Genomic DNA, 21,011 nt, shown 5'->3' with positions numbered 1-21,011 from the left:
GAGACCCACCTAGCTCGATTTCCTAAGCAATCAGCTTGAATTAAAATATCCTTCACAATAGACTCATAGAGTGGGGGACAAATGCAATTATCCTAGAATACCCCACATAAACTCTAAATTGCTTAAGAGACTTGACTAAAGCATAAGCTTGCTTCTCCATGGTGCTATACTTTAACTTAGACCCTTGAAGGGACCTACTCATAAAAGCAATAGGATTCTCACACCCTTCATTATCCTTTTGAAGCAACACCCCAACAATAATATCTTCAGAGGCAAAAGAGAAAATCAAGAACTCCTTTGAATAATCAGGGCTCACTACAACAAGTGCTTTGACAATAGAACCCTTTGGAATGAAACTTCTAAGAAAATTATTCTTTCCTAAGAAAGATTGAAGGGTTTTAATATTATGAGGCAAAGAAATCTTCTGAATAGCCTCAACTCTTTTAGGGTGAATCTTGATCCCATCCTTTGAAATGATGTGAGAAAGCAACTTCCCTTTCGTCACTCCAAAAATAGATTTAGCAGGATTTAAGGATTCCATACTCTCTACACTTATCAAAAATTTGCTTTAGATGGCCTATATGGGAAATTCCATTTTTAGAAAAAACATTTAAATTATCTTGATAGATCTCAATAAATTTCCCAATTAGACTCTTAAAGGCATAGTTCATAGCCCTTTGAAAAGTTGCTCCAACATTTGTTAATCCAAAAGGCATCCTCAAATATTCAAAAGTACCCCATGGTGTGGTGAATGTTGTCTTATGTCTATCTTCCTTCTTCACCAAGACTTGGTTGTACCTTGAAAATCCATCTAACAAAGACATCATTCCAGATCCTGTTACCCTTTGCAATAATGTTTCCATATTAAGTAAAGGTTAATTATCCTTCCTACATGCTAAATTAAGATTTCGAAAATCTACACATAACTTGATTGATCCATTCTTCTTCCTTACAATAATCATGTTTGAACACCATGTGGAATGCCTAGTGTGAATTATAATATCGGCTTGAAGCATCTTTTGCAATCCCTTTTGCACCAAGGGGACTAACTTAGGATTGATTTGCTTACGTTTTTGCCTAACGGGTTTGGCATTTTCATCTTTAAGAGGGATAATATGTTCCATAACATCTTCCCTATAACCCTTCAGCTCATCATATGAAAAAGCCAAAACATCTCTATATTCGTGAAGTAAATTTGTCAATTTCTTCCTTTCTTGCTCATTGGTACCCTTCCCTATTTTAATAATCTTTGGATCATGAAGGGTACCAATATTTACTTCAATGAATTCCCCTGGGTCAATTTTCTTATCATCTTTTCTCTTTGAAGCATCATGTCTATCAAACATTTGCTCCAAGGCTACACGTTTCCCTAGGAGTAGGATTTGTCACAACATTACACTCATAGTTACATCCTTCCTCTTTGTAGCCAACCTTAAATTCAGAAAATTCCTCCATGTTATTTAAAAAACGAACCACTTGGCTTTCATCATTGAAGACTTGCCAATGTTCAATATTATCAGGAACTGATGGTCTAAAGATAATCTCTATCTTAACTTTATCATCCATCAAGTTCTCTCCAAACTGTAATGTAGATGCAACAACAACCAACTCATCAACTTGCTTCTTTCCTTCCCTAGGAATTTCTTGAAGATCTAATGCATCAAAATATTCCATGTTATCCCAAACAACATTTCCATACTTCTTTAATATATCATTCTTGCATGCAAATTGATTCTTAGTTTGAAGAATGACTAGAACAAAATCCCCCTTGATACTAAGCAACTTAATCCTCAAGTATTTTGCCAACTCAAGACCCAACAATAGAGCCTCATACACTGCTACATTGTTGGTTGCACCAAATTCCAGTCTATAAGCAAACTTGAATATATGACCAAGAGAGGATGTAAGGACAATTCCAACACCCTTACCATATTTGGATTGAGCACCATCAAAATGCATGTGCCAAATTCCATCTTTCTTACAATCCATCTCCTCCAAAGGAGGAAAAGAATTAGCCAAGATAGCATAGTTTCCCAAGTTGTCAAATTCATACACAATTTCATTATGATGCTCCTTGGGATTCTTAACACGATACTTTCTCTCCAACTCCCTATCCAATCTAACCATGATGCCCTCACTATTAGGGATGGTAGCATAACTTAAATCCATTTGCAAACTACCCCCCTATATCCGCTCCCCACATTTTAGACAATAACATCCCCCAACCATCAGACACATCAATCACCACGATATCGATGGTGATCATAATATCAGGATGTATAGCCAAGTGGGCTTGAAGATCCTTTATCAAACCACAAACTTCAATGATCTTTGAATCCATTGCACAAATGTTGTGGTAGGGTCTAGAAATCCTCAAGTTAATTGATTCATGACTTTCTTAGTCATGACAGAAGATGATGCCAGAGTCAAACATATAATTGTGTAAAAGCATTCCATTGAATTATAGGCTCTATCACACTAAATCCCTACTCTCTTCGTTTAAGCTATCTCTTAGGTTAGCTATGGGGGGTAGTCCCTAAATGGAAAATTAAGTTAAAATAAATGTGAGGTTCTAGGAGAGATGTTAAAGTGAAAGCGGGTTACTTTTAAAAATTATGAGTAAAATATGATATGAGCAATAAAAATCATTAACATGATAAAACCATAAAACCGTGCCTTGAGATAATTGATCAATTGAAATGAAAGATACATTTGCCCAAAAAAAAGTAGAATGCTTCCAACTATGAAAGCAAAGAAATTCTGAAACAGAAACAAAGATGTTAACACGATAATCAATACAAGATATAAAATGCTTTCAAAATATAATCAATGCCTAAATCAAAGCATATAGAGATATTTTGCAAAAATAAAAACAATTGGTGCTCTACTTGTAAAACAAAAATGAAACAATGCTTGCCAACATAAAATATTCAATAATGACAAGTAGAATGGATAATATTAATTAAAACCATAAGATATATTAACATGAGATGCACTTATACTAGATTTGAATGCTATTAGTCTTGGTTATTTTTAATCTAAAATGCCTAATCTAAGTGAGAAGTCCTTCTCTTGAGCTCTCACCAAAGGGTAAAAATTGGGGTGACTGTAAGAAAGAGGGGGAGAGGGCATAAAAGTGTTATTAATGATACCCGTCCCTTGAGTCTTACGAGCCAACGTGTGCCTTCTTTGTTCCTACAAGAGGACAAACCACATTCATAATTGCAAGGGCACAACGCTTTTACCTTACTTTGTACTAGATGGAAGAACTTTCCAAGAAAGTCTTTTTCCATATACTTTCTATCAACCAAGCTTTTGCTTGGAGGTTAATTTTAGTGAGGCTTGAAAGCCTGGTTTGGAAGCCTAACTTGGAAGCCTTCCTATACTAAAATGCCTAGATGATAGTGCAAATTGTGTTAATTCCCCAATTAAAATATATTTACATGCACATGCTTCATAAACGAAAAATGAGATAGCTTATAAAACTTTGAGAATTTAGCATGTAAATGAACTTAAATGTGTTTGCATGGAGAATAAACAAATGAAGTAGATTGTTTTAAAACTGCGATTGTTTCAATAGAATTTTTTCAAAAGTTACCAATGTTTATAATAAAAAAGTGAAGCATGTATTTGAAGGAATAACCAAAACTTGTCACAATGTTGAATGTTTTCACATAAGATAAAATTTACTCAAAATTTACAAGTTGAAGTTTATGCATGTAAGAGATTGAGAATTAGAAAAAATTTCGTGTTGATTGGAATGAGTTAATTTTTAGGCATGAAATTAAGTGTTTAGAAGTTAAGAAAACCAGAAGCAAAAAACAGTCAAACCATAAGAATTCTCTCCTCAAATGAAGAAGAGGGATGCCATGTGAAAAATCCAAAGCTCCTTTAACACATAAATTTTAATTTATTAGTGCTTGAGACGGGTTAAAATGCCTCTGAAGGGCTGCCTACAATATGAGAGAGATTTTTACACAGTGCAGAAATTTAACAAGGCTAGACTCTCTCTCAAGAATATACAACAACAAGCTACAAGGCTTAAAAGACCCTTCAAAAGATAGTTGCAAGGCTCAATAAGGCCCACGGCCTAAATGAATGTGCAACTTCCCTCGAAGTGCTCATGACTTCCCTTAAAAAATCAATCCTTGAAATGGGTGAGAGGGTCTTGCATGCACATAAACAAGTAGTTTCTCAATGTCTCTCTTCAAAACTCTTTGTTGTCCGATGCTTCAAGCTCATGGGCAGCAAAATGAAAACCAAGAGTTTATTGAAAATAAATCAAAACAAACAAACTAGAATACAAATTTAATGTACAAAACTACTAGCTCAAGTAGTCGGAGTAAACCCCCATACTTACCTAGTTTTGATGATGGCTCTTGAATAGCAAATATGACTTTGAAAAGCTAGAATCAAAGAAGTATTTAAATGATGATCAAGTAACTATAGAGTAAAGAAACTCCCTCTTGCTTCGTTGGATGGAAGACTTTGGAGTGGAAGATGGCTAAGTCTTGGATCGCTATGGCTCTAGGAGTTGGTTGATCTCGTGAAGATTTCCCCTACTTCCAGATGGATTTCTGCACACAAAACGAAAATCTTTCCTACACACTTGAAAGAGATATTAGTTCATACATGGATTAGAGCAATATAATAAACATGATAACCAAACATTTCTCCGAAAATGAATTAGAAAGCCTATTCCTAGAATATTACTCTAAATCAATGTGTGTGCAAGATAACTTGCACACACCAATCCAAATAAGATGGCAAATACAATCTAATACTTATTCAATCTGCAAAAGGAAATGAACATAATAGCAAGAACATGAAAATAAGTCACATCATAACGCCAAGAGAACACAATCTATGTAGCCCCAAAGTCTTGATTATATTAAGAATATGCACGTACATACCGACAGAGTCTTCTCAAGCCCAATAACTCATAACATGATACAATATGAGAGCCCATAGCCTCATTATATAGAGAGTTGAGAGTAAATCCCAATGAAGACTGACAATGACAAATGGCATTGAAGCCAATTCCAAGGTACAGAGAGCGAAGCTCTAAGTGTAGATGAGAGAGCCATTCAAGCAAATCACATTTCCTGTGTGTCACCATCAAATCCTCCAAGAAAAATCGAATTTTCTATGTGGCACAAGTAGCAAACCCAAGTGTGAAGTGAGATAAGTAGTTGACTCAAGTCCCAATTCAATCCTCATTGATATGAAGCCACCTCTATAGATGATCCCAATGAGGGATAACGTAGATCCTCAAAGAATACGTGGTCCCCTCCTTGGAACAATTCAAATTCCTTAACTGTCGCTGAGTGTAGATGAAGTGAAGTTTTAAATGGTACAAGCTCCCAAGAAATCCTCCACCAAAATATAGTCAAATATTCTTTTGCGCATTAACTCTTCGAAGGAATTCGATTTCTCCACATGTGAAGTGGTGTATTAACTCTGGGAAATTCGATTTCTTGGAGATGATGTTGTAATTATGATGCAATGTGCTCAATCATCTTCCACATGTCCTTTGAATCAATCTTTTGACTTGGGATAATTTCAAAGTCATTTCCATGTCATTTTGTCACATGGAATAACTTATTTCTTTCTATTTTATTTATTTTTAGCCTAATTAATTGCCACATTTTCTACAAAACATAATAAAAGTGGGTTTTGAGGGTCCAGAACACATTATTAACCCCTCAAAGTGTGTCATAGTAGAAAGTTGAGGGTGAGAGGTGTAATTTTTATTTTTCATACCCCATACAACTTCTATAGACTACACTTATTACAATTTTATTTGCAATTTCCGTTGTGCAGAAAATATAAAAAAGTTAAAAATGACTACCTAGACCTAACCGAATTCCACATTTTTTTTTGTGTGATCTAATATGGTGATATACATCGACTCTAGACACTTAGATGTGTTAGGGGCTCAACTTACAAACCGTCACCTCAACTTTGGGGTAAAATGTGAGTGAAAAAACCTAGAAAATTATCCGCCTCTAAAAATGAAGGGATAATTAACCAGATTAAAAAAACTCTTCAAGGTGTACTCGTTCGCTGATCGAGTCCCAACATCCTAGGCCAGTTATAGACTCAAAACTTATCATTACTAGTATCACTTATTACAATTCCCTACAGGGTGTGGAATCTGGGTACAAGGAAGATGATGGAAAATAGAAGTAGAGTTTAAACACTCTGTTGTCTAATGATATCTGATGGTACAAGTGTCCTTTGGATCATCTTTGGGCATGGTTTCTTCATATAATCATCAATTGCCACTCCATTGGTCAACAGTTCCTAGTTCTTGTTTTTGGTATTTACTGTTATTTTCCAATTAAGAATATTACATCTGGGGACGAGAGTTCAATTGAAACTTTGTTTTAGAGTACATCTATTAAAATAAACCAAGAGCATCTCTACATCACAACTTTACTTTACTTGCAAATGCAATTCTTCTATATGTTATCTTGAATTTATTTGAGCCATATTTGCAAATATCATCATTTTCTTAAGAAGCATTTGCTTTATATTGCAAGTATTTTGATCTTTTACTTTTGCAACAATTAGCTTTCTTGTATTTGGAATATCCTTCATTGGTGTAACTATATTTCAAGTTATTCCATATATTTGCTGCTTTGATGATCATTTAGCACATGAGTAATTGATGTCATTATCTTGTCACTTGAGCATTTACTTTCAAGTACTATCTCCTTTATAGTTGCAATGGATGTTTATATGGAAATCTTGGTCTAACATTTAATTTTGTAGGATTACTTGATGTTTCATTTTGAAACATTTTATTTTTGTGCAAGTGTTTTTTATTTTGAAGCAATATTGAAGGCACTAGTTTAACATGCTTATCTTTTATTATGTGTCGATGATTATTGAGAACACCTTTTATTTCATAGCTTGTATTGCTTATCATATTTTTTGAACTTGCTCATAATCTTGAAGTAATTTATTAAACTTTAGTATTTCCTAAAAACGTCACACAATTTTTTCATCTATTTTTCATTAGAGATCACCCCCCTTAGCTTACCTGGGAGAGAGCTTTAACGAAAAGAGTTGAGAATAGGTGACAACCCCATCTCTTAGTTTTGCCACCAACCACATCTTGTGGGGTTAAGGGATTTTCTCACAAACTTAGGTGTGTGTGCAAGGCGACAACAACAATTCCCAAATCCAACGGATTCCCGACAATTTGAAATGCACGGTGGTTATGTTAAGGGGAGCCCCTGAGAGGCTGATTCTTGAAACAATTGATCGGGAGATCTATGGCCGTGATCTTCCCCACCATCTCTTGGTTGAAAACCACATACTTGTGTGAGAGCCCCCAAGGGCAGTGAGCAGTATCATGTTTTGTGAAAACAAAATTAGTTTGCCAACATGTGCGTAATGACAAAGATTGGGACCTACACCAGCGCACGATCCACCTCATCCCCGATGTTAGCATATGACATCAGCCTGGGACCCGTATGCCTTTCAACCACCACGGAAGTCAACACAATCTAGTTAATCCTCTCGTAGGTTCCAGAAGAATTGACGGTTCACAATATTTATACTCCAGATCAGTGAATTGCGACAAGCCAATCAATCGAAGTTTAATGAGATAGGAGGGTGCTGCAAAATGGTTTCATTGAAACCGGCCATCGTCAATTATATGGTTCATATTGATTGCGCCCCCTCACTCCACCTTTCCAGAAACCACCACAAGGATCTGGTGCAAAGTGGTTTATGGTTTTCAAAAAGCTGCAGTTTGGTTGTTAACGTAAGTTGGGCCCACGTGCATCATCCAATTGCCACCCAGGTATACACACCGTCCATCTCAGCTCCACATCGCATGCGTCAAACACCCGCCCAAGGGTCCACATCCATCCTTTGCATTCAAGTTTTTTTAATATGTTACAACTCCATTTAAAAGTCTGATGTGTTAAATAACATTGTGATGTCCCGAAAATGGGGCCATTATATATATATATTAAAAGTTTTGATGTTTTATGATTGAGTTACGGGAGCCTATTTTAAAAATGTATTGTAATTTAAAAAAGAGAGATGAAAATGGTTTTATAACTGTTTCAAGATGTGGGTATATATATATATATATATATATTTTTGAAAGTTTTGATGTTTTATGATTGTGTTACGGGAGCCTATTTTAAAAATGTATTGTAATTTAGAAAAGAGAGATGAAAATGGTTTTATAACTGTTTCAAGAAGTGGTTCTGTAACTAATCACAGAACAGTTAGGGTTATGGCAGGAATAAAATCAGAAAGGAAGGGATCTGAAAGGGGGTCCGGGAGGTTTGGAGGTTTAGGGGTTCTGAGTCTGAAACTCACGAGGATATGTAATGAAGACATCTCTCTGAAATTGAAGAATAATGACCATTTTTTATGCCAGTTTTTGGGGTAGTTGCTGACTTGTTTTATTTGCTGTGTGTTCATTATTTCATTTATGTTTTCCTCCACTGGCATGAGTGTAACGTAGCAGCAGATATCCTTAAGCTATGATTGTGAATTTATCATGGATGCTACTCACATTTCAGATTTAAAGAGTCTTAATGAGTGCTCCACCATGCTGGAAATTCCTCCATATCTTTGCCGTTTTCATCATTCTTTCTGCAGGGTTAACACTCAGATTCTTAATTTCCTGAGTTATTAAACTTTGTTCATCTTCATCCTTCTTCTAGCCACCTTTTTAATTGAAGCTATGCAATCCTCCTTTATCTTGGCCAGTTTAGTTTTAAAGATAGGTTTTAGACTTAGACCATTCATTGCAGCCCTCATGGTCCCTCTCTCTGGCCACATATTTTAAAGTTTTTACCAATCTTTTAGATATCCTAGGCACTGGTTCCTTTACAGCCAGGAAAAGTCTCCAGGGTTACCAATATATTCATTCAAGGAGTCCAGTTGAACTTGTTCATTAAATTGTGTGGTCAATTGTAAACCACAGTCATCCAAAAAAGTGAATAGCTTTACAGAGGCAACTGTTGCAAATATGGTTTCATTAAGAACTCTCGGTAGCATGTTTTTCTATAGTGAACTCCTTGAACTTACACCGCAACACTTTTGGTTCTTCAAGAATATTTGCTATAAAATTATTGTAATTTGACACAAATACATTTTCTACCACCTTACTGAGCAGTAGTTTCAACTTTCTTTTAATGTTATCTACCCCTAGTGGGACTATACTAAGATTTAGACTGCCTTGTTGGAATATTTATTCCTTCCATATGCATGTGCAAGATTAAGCATACATTGTTTGTGCTCCATTAGAGTCATATATCTAAGGATGGTTTGCTCATAATGGGTTCTTGAGGTTGGGTTGTTGGGGTTACATTTTAGATTTGTTACTTTAATGATATGCCAAAACAGAAGCTACTTACTTAAAGTTGCAACAATGAGCAACTAAATTGATCATTCTGACACAAGATTGCAAGTGGACTTTCCTAGAGATATGAAATGACTAAGCTGATGTGGAGCAAGTTACATGAAGCAAACTTTCAATTGCACTTCTCAAGAATATGGGATGTGTGATAGGACCAAATCTTGAATCAACTCATGGCATTGAGTCAAATCTCAATGGGAGGGCAAAGTTTGGTACTAGTATGAATGAGCTGACAGTTTAAAGCAAACAGGAAATGGATGAAACTTAGTGCCTTGGAAAGATTGTAATGGTGATAGACAAGAACTTTATACATTGGCACAGATGTATCAGTAGAGAAATCCTGTAATTTTGCATGTTGGAAACTTTTATTCCATGCAAAGCCATATATGCAGTTTACATTTAATGATCATGCATGTATAGTCTGTATGTAACAACCACATACACATGTTAACATTTTGAAACGTCTGAATGGCTGTCCAGTGCCAAATAGAGGCAGAAGCTCTTAATTAACATATTAAGCTGCTAGAATTTACAGCTGTATGGTCTTTGTATGTGAACTTTATACATGTTAAAAAATGATTGGGCACATAAATAAACATACACTATTTGATCGAGAGCTAATGAGATTTTTATACTTTTTGAAATGGTTTAAATGTTATAACACTGCATGGTATTAATAATTATGCAGTTTACAATATGTATGATTTGATGACTTATGCTATATGCAGGCTAAGTTGAAGGATTCACAGTATCAATTGACATCTTTGCGAGCTGACCCAGTGTATCAAGCTCCCTATGCTCCACAATCACCCTTCCATCCAAATAGTGATCCCTCACACCCATCGGTTTGTTCCATTGCTTCCTGTTGGCCTTGGATTATCTATGTTTATAATATATTGTGTGCATAATAATGTATGGTTGTTGTCTACTTGCAGAAGATGAATGGTGTTGAGATTTTGCCTCGGACAGGATATGTACAAGGAGAAATACCTTCTTCACCAGTTTTTCATGGTCATAATAATGGAGGAGGTTGGAAATTTCCAACAGTAAACTATCAGCATGGCAACGACACATATCATGGTGTAATCCATGATCACATGAGGTTGTCTTCATATTCTGCAAATGAGCAAGTGTCAATGAAAGCTGAAAGTGCACTTAAAATTAAGTTTTTTACTTTTATATGATGATTGTGTCTGTTTTCAACCATGCTTTCTTAGAGTATTGATGTGTCAGTTAAGATGAAAGATGGGAAAAATACATTAATCTAAAAAATGGAAATGGAATGCAATTGCTAGGATGGGGAAAATAAAGCTGTGCTATCCTGTTATCAAGAGAAAGGGGATTGTATTATAGTCTGTAAGTAAATTGACCTAGTTATCTGGTGTCGATCATCTCAAGTTTTCCCTAGTTTGGCCATACCAGATTTCGTAAGGAGTCTTGTTTTGAAGAGCATGTGATGGACATCTGTTCTTTACGTAGACTGTACACAAAAATGCTTCAGCCCAGAACATCAATTTTACATTCTTAAATAACATCATGGGGTGGACCATATTCAACAATGTTCTGTTCATTCTCTCATCTACACCATTTTGTTGAGGATTGTATGGAACTGCTGTTTGATGTTGGATCCCATGTTGTTGAAGGTAGGATTCAAAGTCATTACTAGTGTATTCTTTGCCATTATCAGTATGAAGGGCACCAATATTAGTTTGTGCTTCATTTTCAATCCATACATGAAAGTTTTAAAATGTTTCAAATGCTTTAGACTTGTCTTTCAACAAATATACCCAACACATTCTGGTGTAATCATCAATAAATGTCATGATGTATTTATTTCCATTTGCAGAAGGTACAGGCATAGGACCACACAAATCTAAATGAATCAAACCAATTTTTCTACATGCTTTAGAATTGGAGTCATGGAATGTCTGTTTGCTATGTTTTCCAAGGATGCAGACAGAACATTGCTTTAGTTTTCTAGGAATAGTTGGAAGACCAGAAACACTATTCTTTTTCATCAAATAGAGATTATCATAATTAATATGTCCAAATATAGCATGCCATAGAAGACTTGAAGACATTGTATCTTCATTATGCCAAGTGAGATGGGTAGAATGTTGAGCAGAAGATGCAGATGTCCCCTTGAGCTTCAACAACTTGTCTTGTTCCTCTCTATTCTGTTGGAAATGTAACTAGTTTCAGTCTTCATTTGTTATTGTACTCATTTCAATATGTATATTATGTAACAAACAAAAGAAGAAAAGAAAAAGTTATTATTTTAAAAGCATGGGTTTCATACTCCTTATTGATGGTCTTCTAGGTAAAAGCATGTTCTTCATGCTTCTATGGTTTGTTAGGTCATAGGATATATTGTCATGAGTCAAGAGAGTCAATATCATGATTATAAGACCCTTCCGGGCAAGATTTACCTTGTAAAAGAATTTATTTTGAGTGTAAAGGGTCCTAGAAACCTCCAAAGTACAAGTCGGCCTTGGTAGCTAAAAGTTGGCCTAAAGGAAGGAATTCAACCCCTTGGAAAGGCTATAAATAGAAGCATATTTGACCTCATTTGGCATTCACTCACACACAAGTTTGATCTCTCAAGAAGAAGTTCGATCTGAAGTTGGGAGAAGCAAGAAAGGAAGAGCGAAGGTCTAGAAGGCAAGGAGAATCCAAGAAGAAAAAGGAAAGTTTGGTTTTGGGCTCTATCTCTCTCACACATGCGAAATCTAGGGTTTCTGCAGCTTCAAAAAACACTGAAATTGGAGGAGATCAAGTTGCAGGATCAAGCTGCTGGAAGAGAGAGTATTCTGATTTGACTTCGTTGACCTTGTGAGACATTACCTTGCTCAAAGTAGGATCTCTTGAAGGATTGTCTTATGCCGGAATTAAGGTTTCTGTAGCAGCTACAAGATCGAAGTTGCAGAGCTAAAGCTAGGGATCGAAGTTGAAGCTAGAAGTTCGTTAAAGCAGGATTAAGCCTTGTTTAATTTGACTTAATTTTATGGGCTTATTGAAGGGCCGACTTGGTGCTTGGGGGAGGACTTGGTGTAGGGTTAGGGTCTTTGTTGTCTCATTTGAAGCAAATTCTATAAGAAGAGAAAAGATTTTCTGGGTTTCCCCATGGAGGTGTTTTTCCTTGGCTTGGAGCCTAATTTCTGTGCCCACTGTATTTACTATTAGCCTAATTTCCGTGTCCACTATATTTATTATTTTGCTCTTGATAATTGTTTGATGAAGAAGAACTAATAAAGAAAACACAAGAAGATAAATAAAGTTCACAAGCAATTATTAAGGTTAAGGAATATCTAATTTTATAGCTGCCATATTGCATTTTCCAACATGGTTTCAGAGCTAAGGTGAACAAGAGAAGGCAACTGAGAAGATCATCTTCTGGACACAAAGAAGGATTTTCCATGGGGAATCACTTGCAGAAGGATCAAACTCTTATTGAAGGAAGAATGAAGGCTTATTCAAGGTCTCATCAAAGGGAAGCTTGAGAAGGAAGATCACAAGAAGGCTCATTGGAAGACACTTTTGAAGGAAGCATCAAGGAATCATTCATCACTCTTTGAAGTTGTTGCTGAAGGTATCCTAGAAGACATCTTTCTAGGACATCATTAAAGTCTCTTTGAAGATCTTGAAAGTATCAAGATAGTTGGAGACATCATCAAAGAAGGAAAGACTCTTGGTTGACAAGTAAGTATCATATTATTACTCTATGTCTGAATCTACAGGTCGTATGGGTTCTTTTTGGAAGGAAAGCAATAAGCTCGTTGGCTCAGCGAATTACTTAGCATGGAAGAAAAGGATTGATCTGGCACTTATAGAACATGAAGTAATGGAATATGTCCTCGGTGAAGTTGCTGAACCTAGCAAAGACAAGACTCAAGAAATAGCAAAATACAAGAAAGGAGAAGTAAGGGTAGAAAGGATCATTGTGGAATCCATTAAGGATCATCTTGTTCCATTTGTTGCTAATTTGTAGACTTTTAAGGTTATGTATAACAAGCTAGTAAATTTGTACTCTATAAGCACATCAGGTCAAAATATTTTTTTGAGAAACCAACTATACAGAATAAAGAAATCGAAGGATGAAGACATTGCCTCCTACGTGATTAAGATTTCACAGATAAGAGATCAGTTGCATGGGCTTGGGGAGACAATTTTTGACTCCAAAATGACCATCTGTGTACTAAATTCCTTTCCACTAGAATGGAGCAGTTTTGGAACTAGCATCTACTCTAAGAAAGACTCTACTCCTTTTGATTAGTTGTGCGCTCAATGCATCTTGGAGGAGACTAGGATCAAGGCAAAGGATGGCATTGAATGAAATTAACAATCTCAAGCCTTTGTTGCAAGAACGAAGAAGTTGAAGAAGGGAAAGTTTGGAAAGTCAAAGAATAAGCCAAATATGTCCAAGGTTCAATGCTTTGGATGTAATGAATTTGGACACTTTAAGAGGGACTGCCCAAACAAGTGGAACAACAAAAGAAAGGAAGAATCAAAGCTCACACAACTTGAGGAGATAGGAGAATCTGAGAAGAAGTTGATGAAAGAAGATGTCAAAGATCTTTACTATTGAAGAAGGCATCCTCTCTATCAGGTTCTTTATGAAGAGTGCCTTTTATTTAGAATAGCATGCATCGTTGTATACTCTAGAAGATTTTTTTTGTAAAAGCATGGCATCATAGATAGCAACATGTGATATTAGAAGATTTAGAGTCTACTTGATTGAGTTGCTTTGTATAGATCATATAATCTTTAAATATTGAGAAGATTGAACCGTTTTGCATATTATGTTCATCCAAGCATTCTCTAACATTATGTTAGAGGTAGTCATTTTGCTAAGGTGGATCTTGAAGATCCTATAAGAACAATCATTTTGGAAGGTTCTTGGAAGAAGCATTATGACAAGGGTAGTATATATTCCATATAGTATGGAAACAAAACTTTTGAAGGATGAAGGAATGTAGTTGGTCAAGTTGAAGAACAAATAGCTAGATGATTTTATGGAAGTATAGGAATGCATATTTAAAGTAACTCTTGGGTAGGTCAGTGATAAAACATGCCTGGTGAATCTTTCATTTGGTTGTATGATGCCTAAAAGATGAATAAAAGGATTAAGACTTTCTCACAAGAATATATAGAATGGCAATCAACATCTAGTATAATCTTTGAAAGAATGTTGTAACTTGGTAATCAAGTTTGATCCTTGGGCACTCTGATGCATTAAGGAAAATTATTTTTTGTGAAGATGGACCATGAGGATGTTGATGTTTTAATGAGAGGGTCATCATGAGGAGGTAAGTCTAATATTAATATTTCTTGTTGGTTATCTGGTTAACATATTGTTTTGCTACCTGGAAGGATATTAGAGGAATACATGATGACAGTTGAGGATTGTTCAATTGTATGGATTGAACATATGGTTTTGGCAATCATGTAGTCAATTTGTTTGAATCATCATCTTGGAATTGAAAGGTAGCAGTGTGAAGAGATAACTTAAAGTTCAAGTTCATACAAAGAATATTGCTTTCATGAAGGAGCTATGATTAGCTTGAAGATCGGTAAGGCTCAATATAATGCCTTCGTTAATAATGACAAGATGAAAGTGATGAGCAAGATTGATCCTGGATTCCTGTCACAAAATGAAAGGAAGAACATGGCTCTATGATACCGAGATACAAATGAAAGAGGGAGCGATGTAGCTATCTCCAGAAAGAACAGGTAGTTGATATTGTTATGGAAACAAGCTAGAGAGCTAATGGTTATGACTTCTCATATTAGAAAGAGGTTAGAGATCTCCTCTATATTTGAGAGGGAGCAAAAGAGTCTACTTGAATAGGAGCAAGTATCTATTTCCTAATCAAGAGGGAATAGGGATATCCTCTCTGGTTGACAGGGAGTGATGATAAACATCACATGTGAATTCTCTTCTTCATGTTATGCACTTGACTAGGACTAACAACCATTAGTCTAAGTGAAGGCCATAAGGAGATAATGGTGAAGGATTGGATAAACATATGTGGTTTCCTTGAGGATAGATAATCCAAGAAAGAAAAGGTACTAACACTCTTTGAGGATAAGATAGGTATCCAAAATAAGAGTAGTTGAATAGGACAATATTCTTTGGAGATTTAGGATTGGAAATCCAATATAAGAGTAGTCTTAAAAGGAAATACTTAGTGAACATCAGATGGGATATGTACCTTGGAGGTAGTGTGGTTTCACATAAATCCTCCTAGCATAATGCTCTCGAATGAAGTTGAGCTTGTCAAGTTAGACCTCATTGACAGTGCTGGTTATAATGTTGATGCTTACAGTTGGCTTATCAATCCGACTCTTCGTATGAGAACAATGTTGGTTCTTCATGCTTCTAGGGTTTGTTAGGTATTAGGATATATTGGCATGAGTCAAGAGAGTTAACATCATGATTATAAGGCCCTTTCAGGCAATATGTACCTTATAAAAGAATTTGTTTTGAGTCTGGAAGGTCTTGGAAACCTCCAAAGTATAAGTCGGCCCTGGCAGCTACAAGTTGGCCTAAAGGAAGGAATTTGACCGCTTGGAAAGACTATAAATAGAAGCAGATTCGACCTCATTTGACACTGATTCACACACAACTTCGATCTCTCAAGAAGAAGTTTGATTTGAATCTGGGAGAAGCAATACAAGAAGAGTGAAGTTATAAAAGGCAAGGAGAATCCAAGAAGAAGAAGAAAAGTTTGTTTTTGGGCTCCATCTTTCTCACACGTGCGAAATCTAGGGTTTCTATAGCTTCCAGGAAGGCTGAAACTGCAAGTCCGAATTGCAGGAGATCAAGTTGCAGGATCAAGCTGTTGGAAGGGCGAGTATTCTAATTTGACTTTATTGACCTTGGGAGACATTGTCTTGCTCAAAGAAGGATCTCTTGTAGGATTGTCTTGTGCTGAAATTAGGGTTTTTGCAGCAACTACACGATCGAAGTTGTAGGACGAAGTTGTAGAGTTGAAGCTGGGGGTTGAAGTTGACGCTGGAGGCTGGTTAAAGCGGGATTACGACTTGTTTGATCTGACCTAATTTGAAGGGTTTCTTGAAAGGCCAACTTGGTACTTAGAGGAGGACTTGGTCTAGGGTTAGGGTCTTTGTTGTCTCATTTGAAGCAGATTTTATAAGAGAAGAGATTTTCTGGCTTTTCCCCTTTGAGGGGTTTTGCCTTGGCTTGGAGCATAATTTTTGTGTCCACTATCTTTTGTGAAAATTTTAAGTCTGAAATCCTATTGTTGCAATTGGTATTATTTCTGCTAACTGTTAATTAAATTAGCAGTTTATTACTGTGACAACAATGAAATAAAAACACTGCAATCTTCACAAAAAATATTGTGGAAAATAATAGCACTGGAAACTGAGAAATATGTGAGTGCACACATAAAATTTGACACACTTAATTTTGGACAAATGTCGCCGAAAAAGCCCTACTTGTGAAAACCGGTGCAACAACTGAGAGTTTTTATTATTATGCAATAGTGAAATTATCTGAGTACAATTTGGATTTCGAATATTGGCTATCTCGTAGAGAACATAATGCAAAAAATAATCTGAGGGAATTGCCCTCACTCGGAGCAATCCCTGCCCTTGATTGCCCCTGAAAAGCATGTCATCCACCCAGTTGTGCGCAGGAATTGGATCGCCTTTGTGTAGTCCCTCACATGCTTTAGCTTGGAACTTCTGCAATTCAAGTAGTCCTACCTGCTGCTGACTGGGAAATTGTCTCTCCAACACTCTAGAAATGTCTTCCAACCTCTAGAATTGATAACAATCTTCTCCCTAGCAAAATCGAACTGCCCTTTGAAGCTTCTGTGCTTCCTCTGCGCAGCCTCCTGGAGAAATTTCGGCCTCCTTTGCACATCCTCGTGGAGAAATTTCGGTCTCTCTACAAAGTACTCACTAGATTTGGAAAGAATCTTCCTTAGGCCTCACTGTCCTTGCCCCTCTTTGTCGCTACTTCTCTTCTGAAGCTCAAACTCTTTTGGCAACAACTTCTCTTTGGGAAAATCGAACTCTATGTATGTGTGTTCTCCATCTACCCATCGACTTCTTATAATCTTCTGGTGGGATTCCAACAACCAAGATTAAATCTTAATCGATGCCTAAGATTATTTCCCTGTCGATCTGTGTGAGTTTCTAGATGATTCACACCTTATCTCAATTAATTTTGTTTAATAAACCCGTTTTCCTAAGTTTAGACTTAAGAAATATTTAAAAATAGGCTAATAATCTAATTGAGACACTTCTAGGTAAAATTTCCAGAAACAATTTCTGGGTTATGCAGAACTCTTGTATTTTAGCTTCTCCACAAAATTTCGAGACTAGAACATTTTCGATGCTACAAAAACTAGCACTCCCTCTTAGCGAGGAAGGTGTTATAATGTTGCACTGCTGCTACAACACCCTGTCTTTATATCACCCTCTGTCACGTCACCGATGTTTGGTCACTGTGACTCACTGCCATTGCCAACCAACCACTGTGCAACTCGGATGATGCATTTGTGTTGCTGCTGACACTGTTGTACTGCTACCAACTCTGCATTTTCACTACAACTCCCTCTCATTTGTTGCTGCTGCAATTGCAACAAATGCAACTGAGAAGCATCCTAAATACTGAATCAATTGTATCTCATGCTGCATCTGTCTCCTGAGCATCTGACCGCTACTAGCCACTGCACTGTCCACGGAGGAATCTGCGTTGCTGCAGACTTTGCTATTGAGCCTCTTGCTTTGCTGCCCACATTGCATTCCGCTCCTCAACACTTGACTTGTTGAGAAATCTAGGGCATAGCAATTAAGTGATTTCTCTTCTATTAGTAACTTCTTGTGAGTGCTTTTTTACTTCTTTAGCTTAGGATCTTCTTTTACTTAGGTTGTTAGTGTTCTTCATCAAGCAACTACCAATGCATAAACCATAAAGAGACAAGAGACGCAAAATATAAGCTGTTAACTAGGGCCAAAACCTCTCACTCTTGAGAGGAAGACCCGAACAAATTCTTCTACTTATAGAGATTCCAATTGACGAATACCAAGACCAAGACCCTTGACCTAGTTGCTGCACCAAGACTAAGACACAAGATCAACCTTCTACTCCTTCCTTTTTGGCTTCTTCTTCAACCTTGGCTTCCTTCTTGCTTCAAACCTTCGACCTTCTTGAATTAGGTCTGCAATCCTTGACCTTAATTCAGGACCTTCTTGACTACCCCTTCTTCCACTTCGGCTCCCTAGGAGGACTGCACTTCTCCTCGGCTTCCACTGCTGCAATAGAATTCTCTGTACTTCTCCTCGGCTTCCACTGCTGCAATAGAATTCTTTGTACTTCTCAGATTCCACTGCTGCAACATAATTCTCCTTGGCCTTGCTGCAACAAAATTCTTGTTGGCATTGTTGCAGTAGATTTCTTTGAATGCATACCTTAAAACATACCCAAATATGTCCTTTAGAACTTATCACTTCCTTCTTGTTACTTGCTGGTTGGGAGGCTTTTCCTTTTACCCTTTCGCACTTCTAACTGTAGACTTGCACTTCTCTGAAATTTTCGGTAATCTGAACTGAGGCTGAGCTGCTTATATATAGCGGTTTCCCTCTCAAATCGGCTGACATGTTTGTTGGAGGAGATAATTAATTCTATCTTGTAGCCAACATGAAGGAGAGGTCTTGTGCTTGTCTTGGAGGGATTTTTATACCTATTAAATGACTCATATAAAACGTAACATGCCCAAGAAGGGTCGTTCTTACATGACATAGACTGAATTTGACTTTTATGACGAAATGAATTAATCCTAAAGGCTCACAATGGAAGCCGTCATTAAAATAAAATTCCTTTCTCATGAAACCCATGAGACAAGCATTACAATAATAATTATATTTTTCTTCTTTTTATCATTTACATAAAATCACACTGATTACACATGTCATTATGAACAATGAACGTAGTTACACTTTCCAACAGGACTGTCACTAGTCTGCAACTGTCACTCAGGTATCTGATTACATTACTGACACTAATCCATCCTGCTTCCGAATATTGTGGGAACCCTATAGCAAGGTAATGATCCATGAGGAGGACACCTCAAGGATCCTGTCCAAGCCTGCACTGCTTTGGGACTATTGCTCTAGATTGCCCCACCTCTCTGCTGGAGGTATAGTTGCAAACATCCCGAAATCTTCCTCTAGCTTGGAGGAAACTGATCTATCTCTGCAGACATTGTCGCCTGGTCCTGCTTCTCTTGCTTGTCCTTCTTCCTGAGAGGACACTGCATACTGTAGTGGTCGATCTCGCCATACCTGAAGCACTTGACCTTTGACAGGTCTCTCTTCTTCTTCTTTTGCCCTTGTCCCTAGCTAGGATCTTAGACGCTAGGGCCACTTTCTCCTCTTCCTTCTCACCCTTTAGTCCCTTGCTAATAGTGCCGCTGATGGTACTCTTTAATAGAGCCCGCCTCAACTCTTCCTGTTGTAGGTTGGACCACATCGTGTCCCATTTAGGTAATGTGTCTCTTCCCAAGATACTCTGGAAAAACACCCGCCATTCCTCTGAGACACTATTTAGTGGCAACTGTACAAGCTCTGTGGTTTGGGGTGCCTCCCCAACGTTTGCAAGTTGATCTCAAACTTCCTAAATCCTGGTGAGGAAGGCATCTATGCTTTCACCCTTCTGCATCTTGATTCTCCTCAGCTTCTCCTGTAGGAACATCTTCTTCTGCTTGGAAGTAATCTGATATATAGCTCGAAGAGAGCATCTCACATTTCCTTGGCCGTACCTTTGTCTGCCACATGTGAGACTAAATGACCTCGAAGAGACCATCCCACATTTCCAGATGACGTAGTTGGAAGCTCCATCCAACCTGTCTTGATCACGAAGCCCAGCTGTGGCCATCTCAACAAACTGTCGAAAACTTCCTCTTTCCTTCTGCTTGATTGCTGCTCTTCTATTCGCACTCCCTTTTGGAGTGAGAAGAGCTGTTCACAACTGTTGTTGATCCGCAAGGAAAATCGAACTTCTTGAGACTAGAAGTTACCTGAGGAAAATTTTCCCTCTGCATGTGATCTTCTCTCTTCCACCTCGACGCTGGCTCTACTCTAGTGAATTGTTGCAAAAACCTTTGTGCCGAGCTAGAGATCTTCCCAACGAAAATATAAGCTGCTCCCTTCGCCTTTGGAATCACTTGATTTGGAAGGATCAAATTTTTCTGTCCTTCTCAGAAAAAATTGGTCTTCCTCAAGCAACTTGTCCTCTTGGCAAGAGACTGCGTTGCCCTAGGGAATTTCGGCCTGTTGCCCACATTGAGTAGCGAAATTCCTTCTTTTCGCCTCTGAGCTTCCTCAAGCAACTCGTCCTATTGGCAAGAGACTGCGCTGCCCTAGGGAATTTCGGCCTGCTGCCCACATTGAGTAGCGAAATTCCTTCTTTTCGCCTCTGAGCTCTCCGACTGATCAACTGCGCTCTGATAACATTTGAGAATTCCAAACTAGAACCCTATTGCAGCAACTAATATTATTTCTCCTAATTGTTAATTAATTAACAATTTATTTGCTACGACAAATATCGAAATAAATACATTGCAACCTTCACAAATAATTTTTT

General features: G+C 37.3%; 1 protein-coding gene across 8 annotated transcripts in view; it reads left to right on the top strand.

Moving 5' to 3' along the window:
* Positions 1–21,011, top strand: part of LOC149182086 (uncharacterized) — a 511,265-nt gene that overhangs the window by 207,015 nt on the left and 283,239 nt on the right. For all 8 annotated transcript variants that reach the window (XR_016257052.1, XR_016257051.1, XM_089416746.1 and 5 more), the window contains exons 10-11: positions 10,123–10,239; positions 10,330–10,496. Coding sequence is in view for 6 of the 8 variants with exons in the window: in XM_089416746.1 (XP_089272872.1) it covers positions 10,123–10,239; positions 10,330–10,496 (284 nt within the window). In the remaining 2 variants the exon portion in view is untranslated. The remainder of the gene's footprint in view (positions 1–10,122; positions 10,240–10,329; positions 10,497–21,011) is intronic.

Source organism: Pinus tabuliformis, chromosome 3_2, assembly GCF_031772625.1.
Source record: "Pinus tabuliformis cultivar Carrire ecotype Pingquan chromosome 3_2, CPIR1, whole genome shotgun sequence".
Taxonomy (NCBI): domain Eukaryota; kingdom Viridiplantae; phylum Streptophyta; class Pinopsida; order Pinales; family Pinaceae; genus Pinus; species Pinus tabuliformis.
Note: the sequence above shows the minus strand (reverse complement) of the source record. Positions and strands in the feature narration are given on the sequence as shown.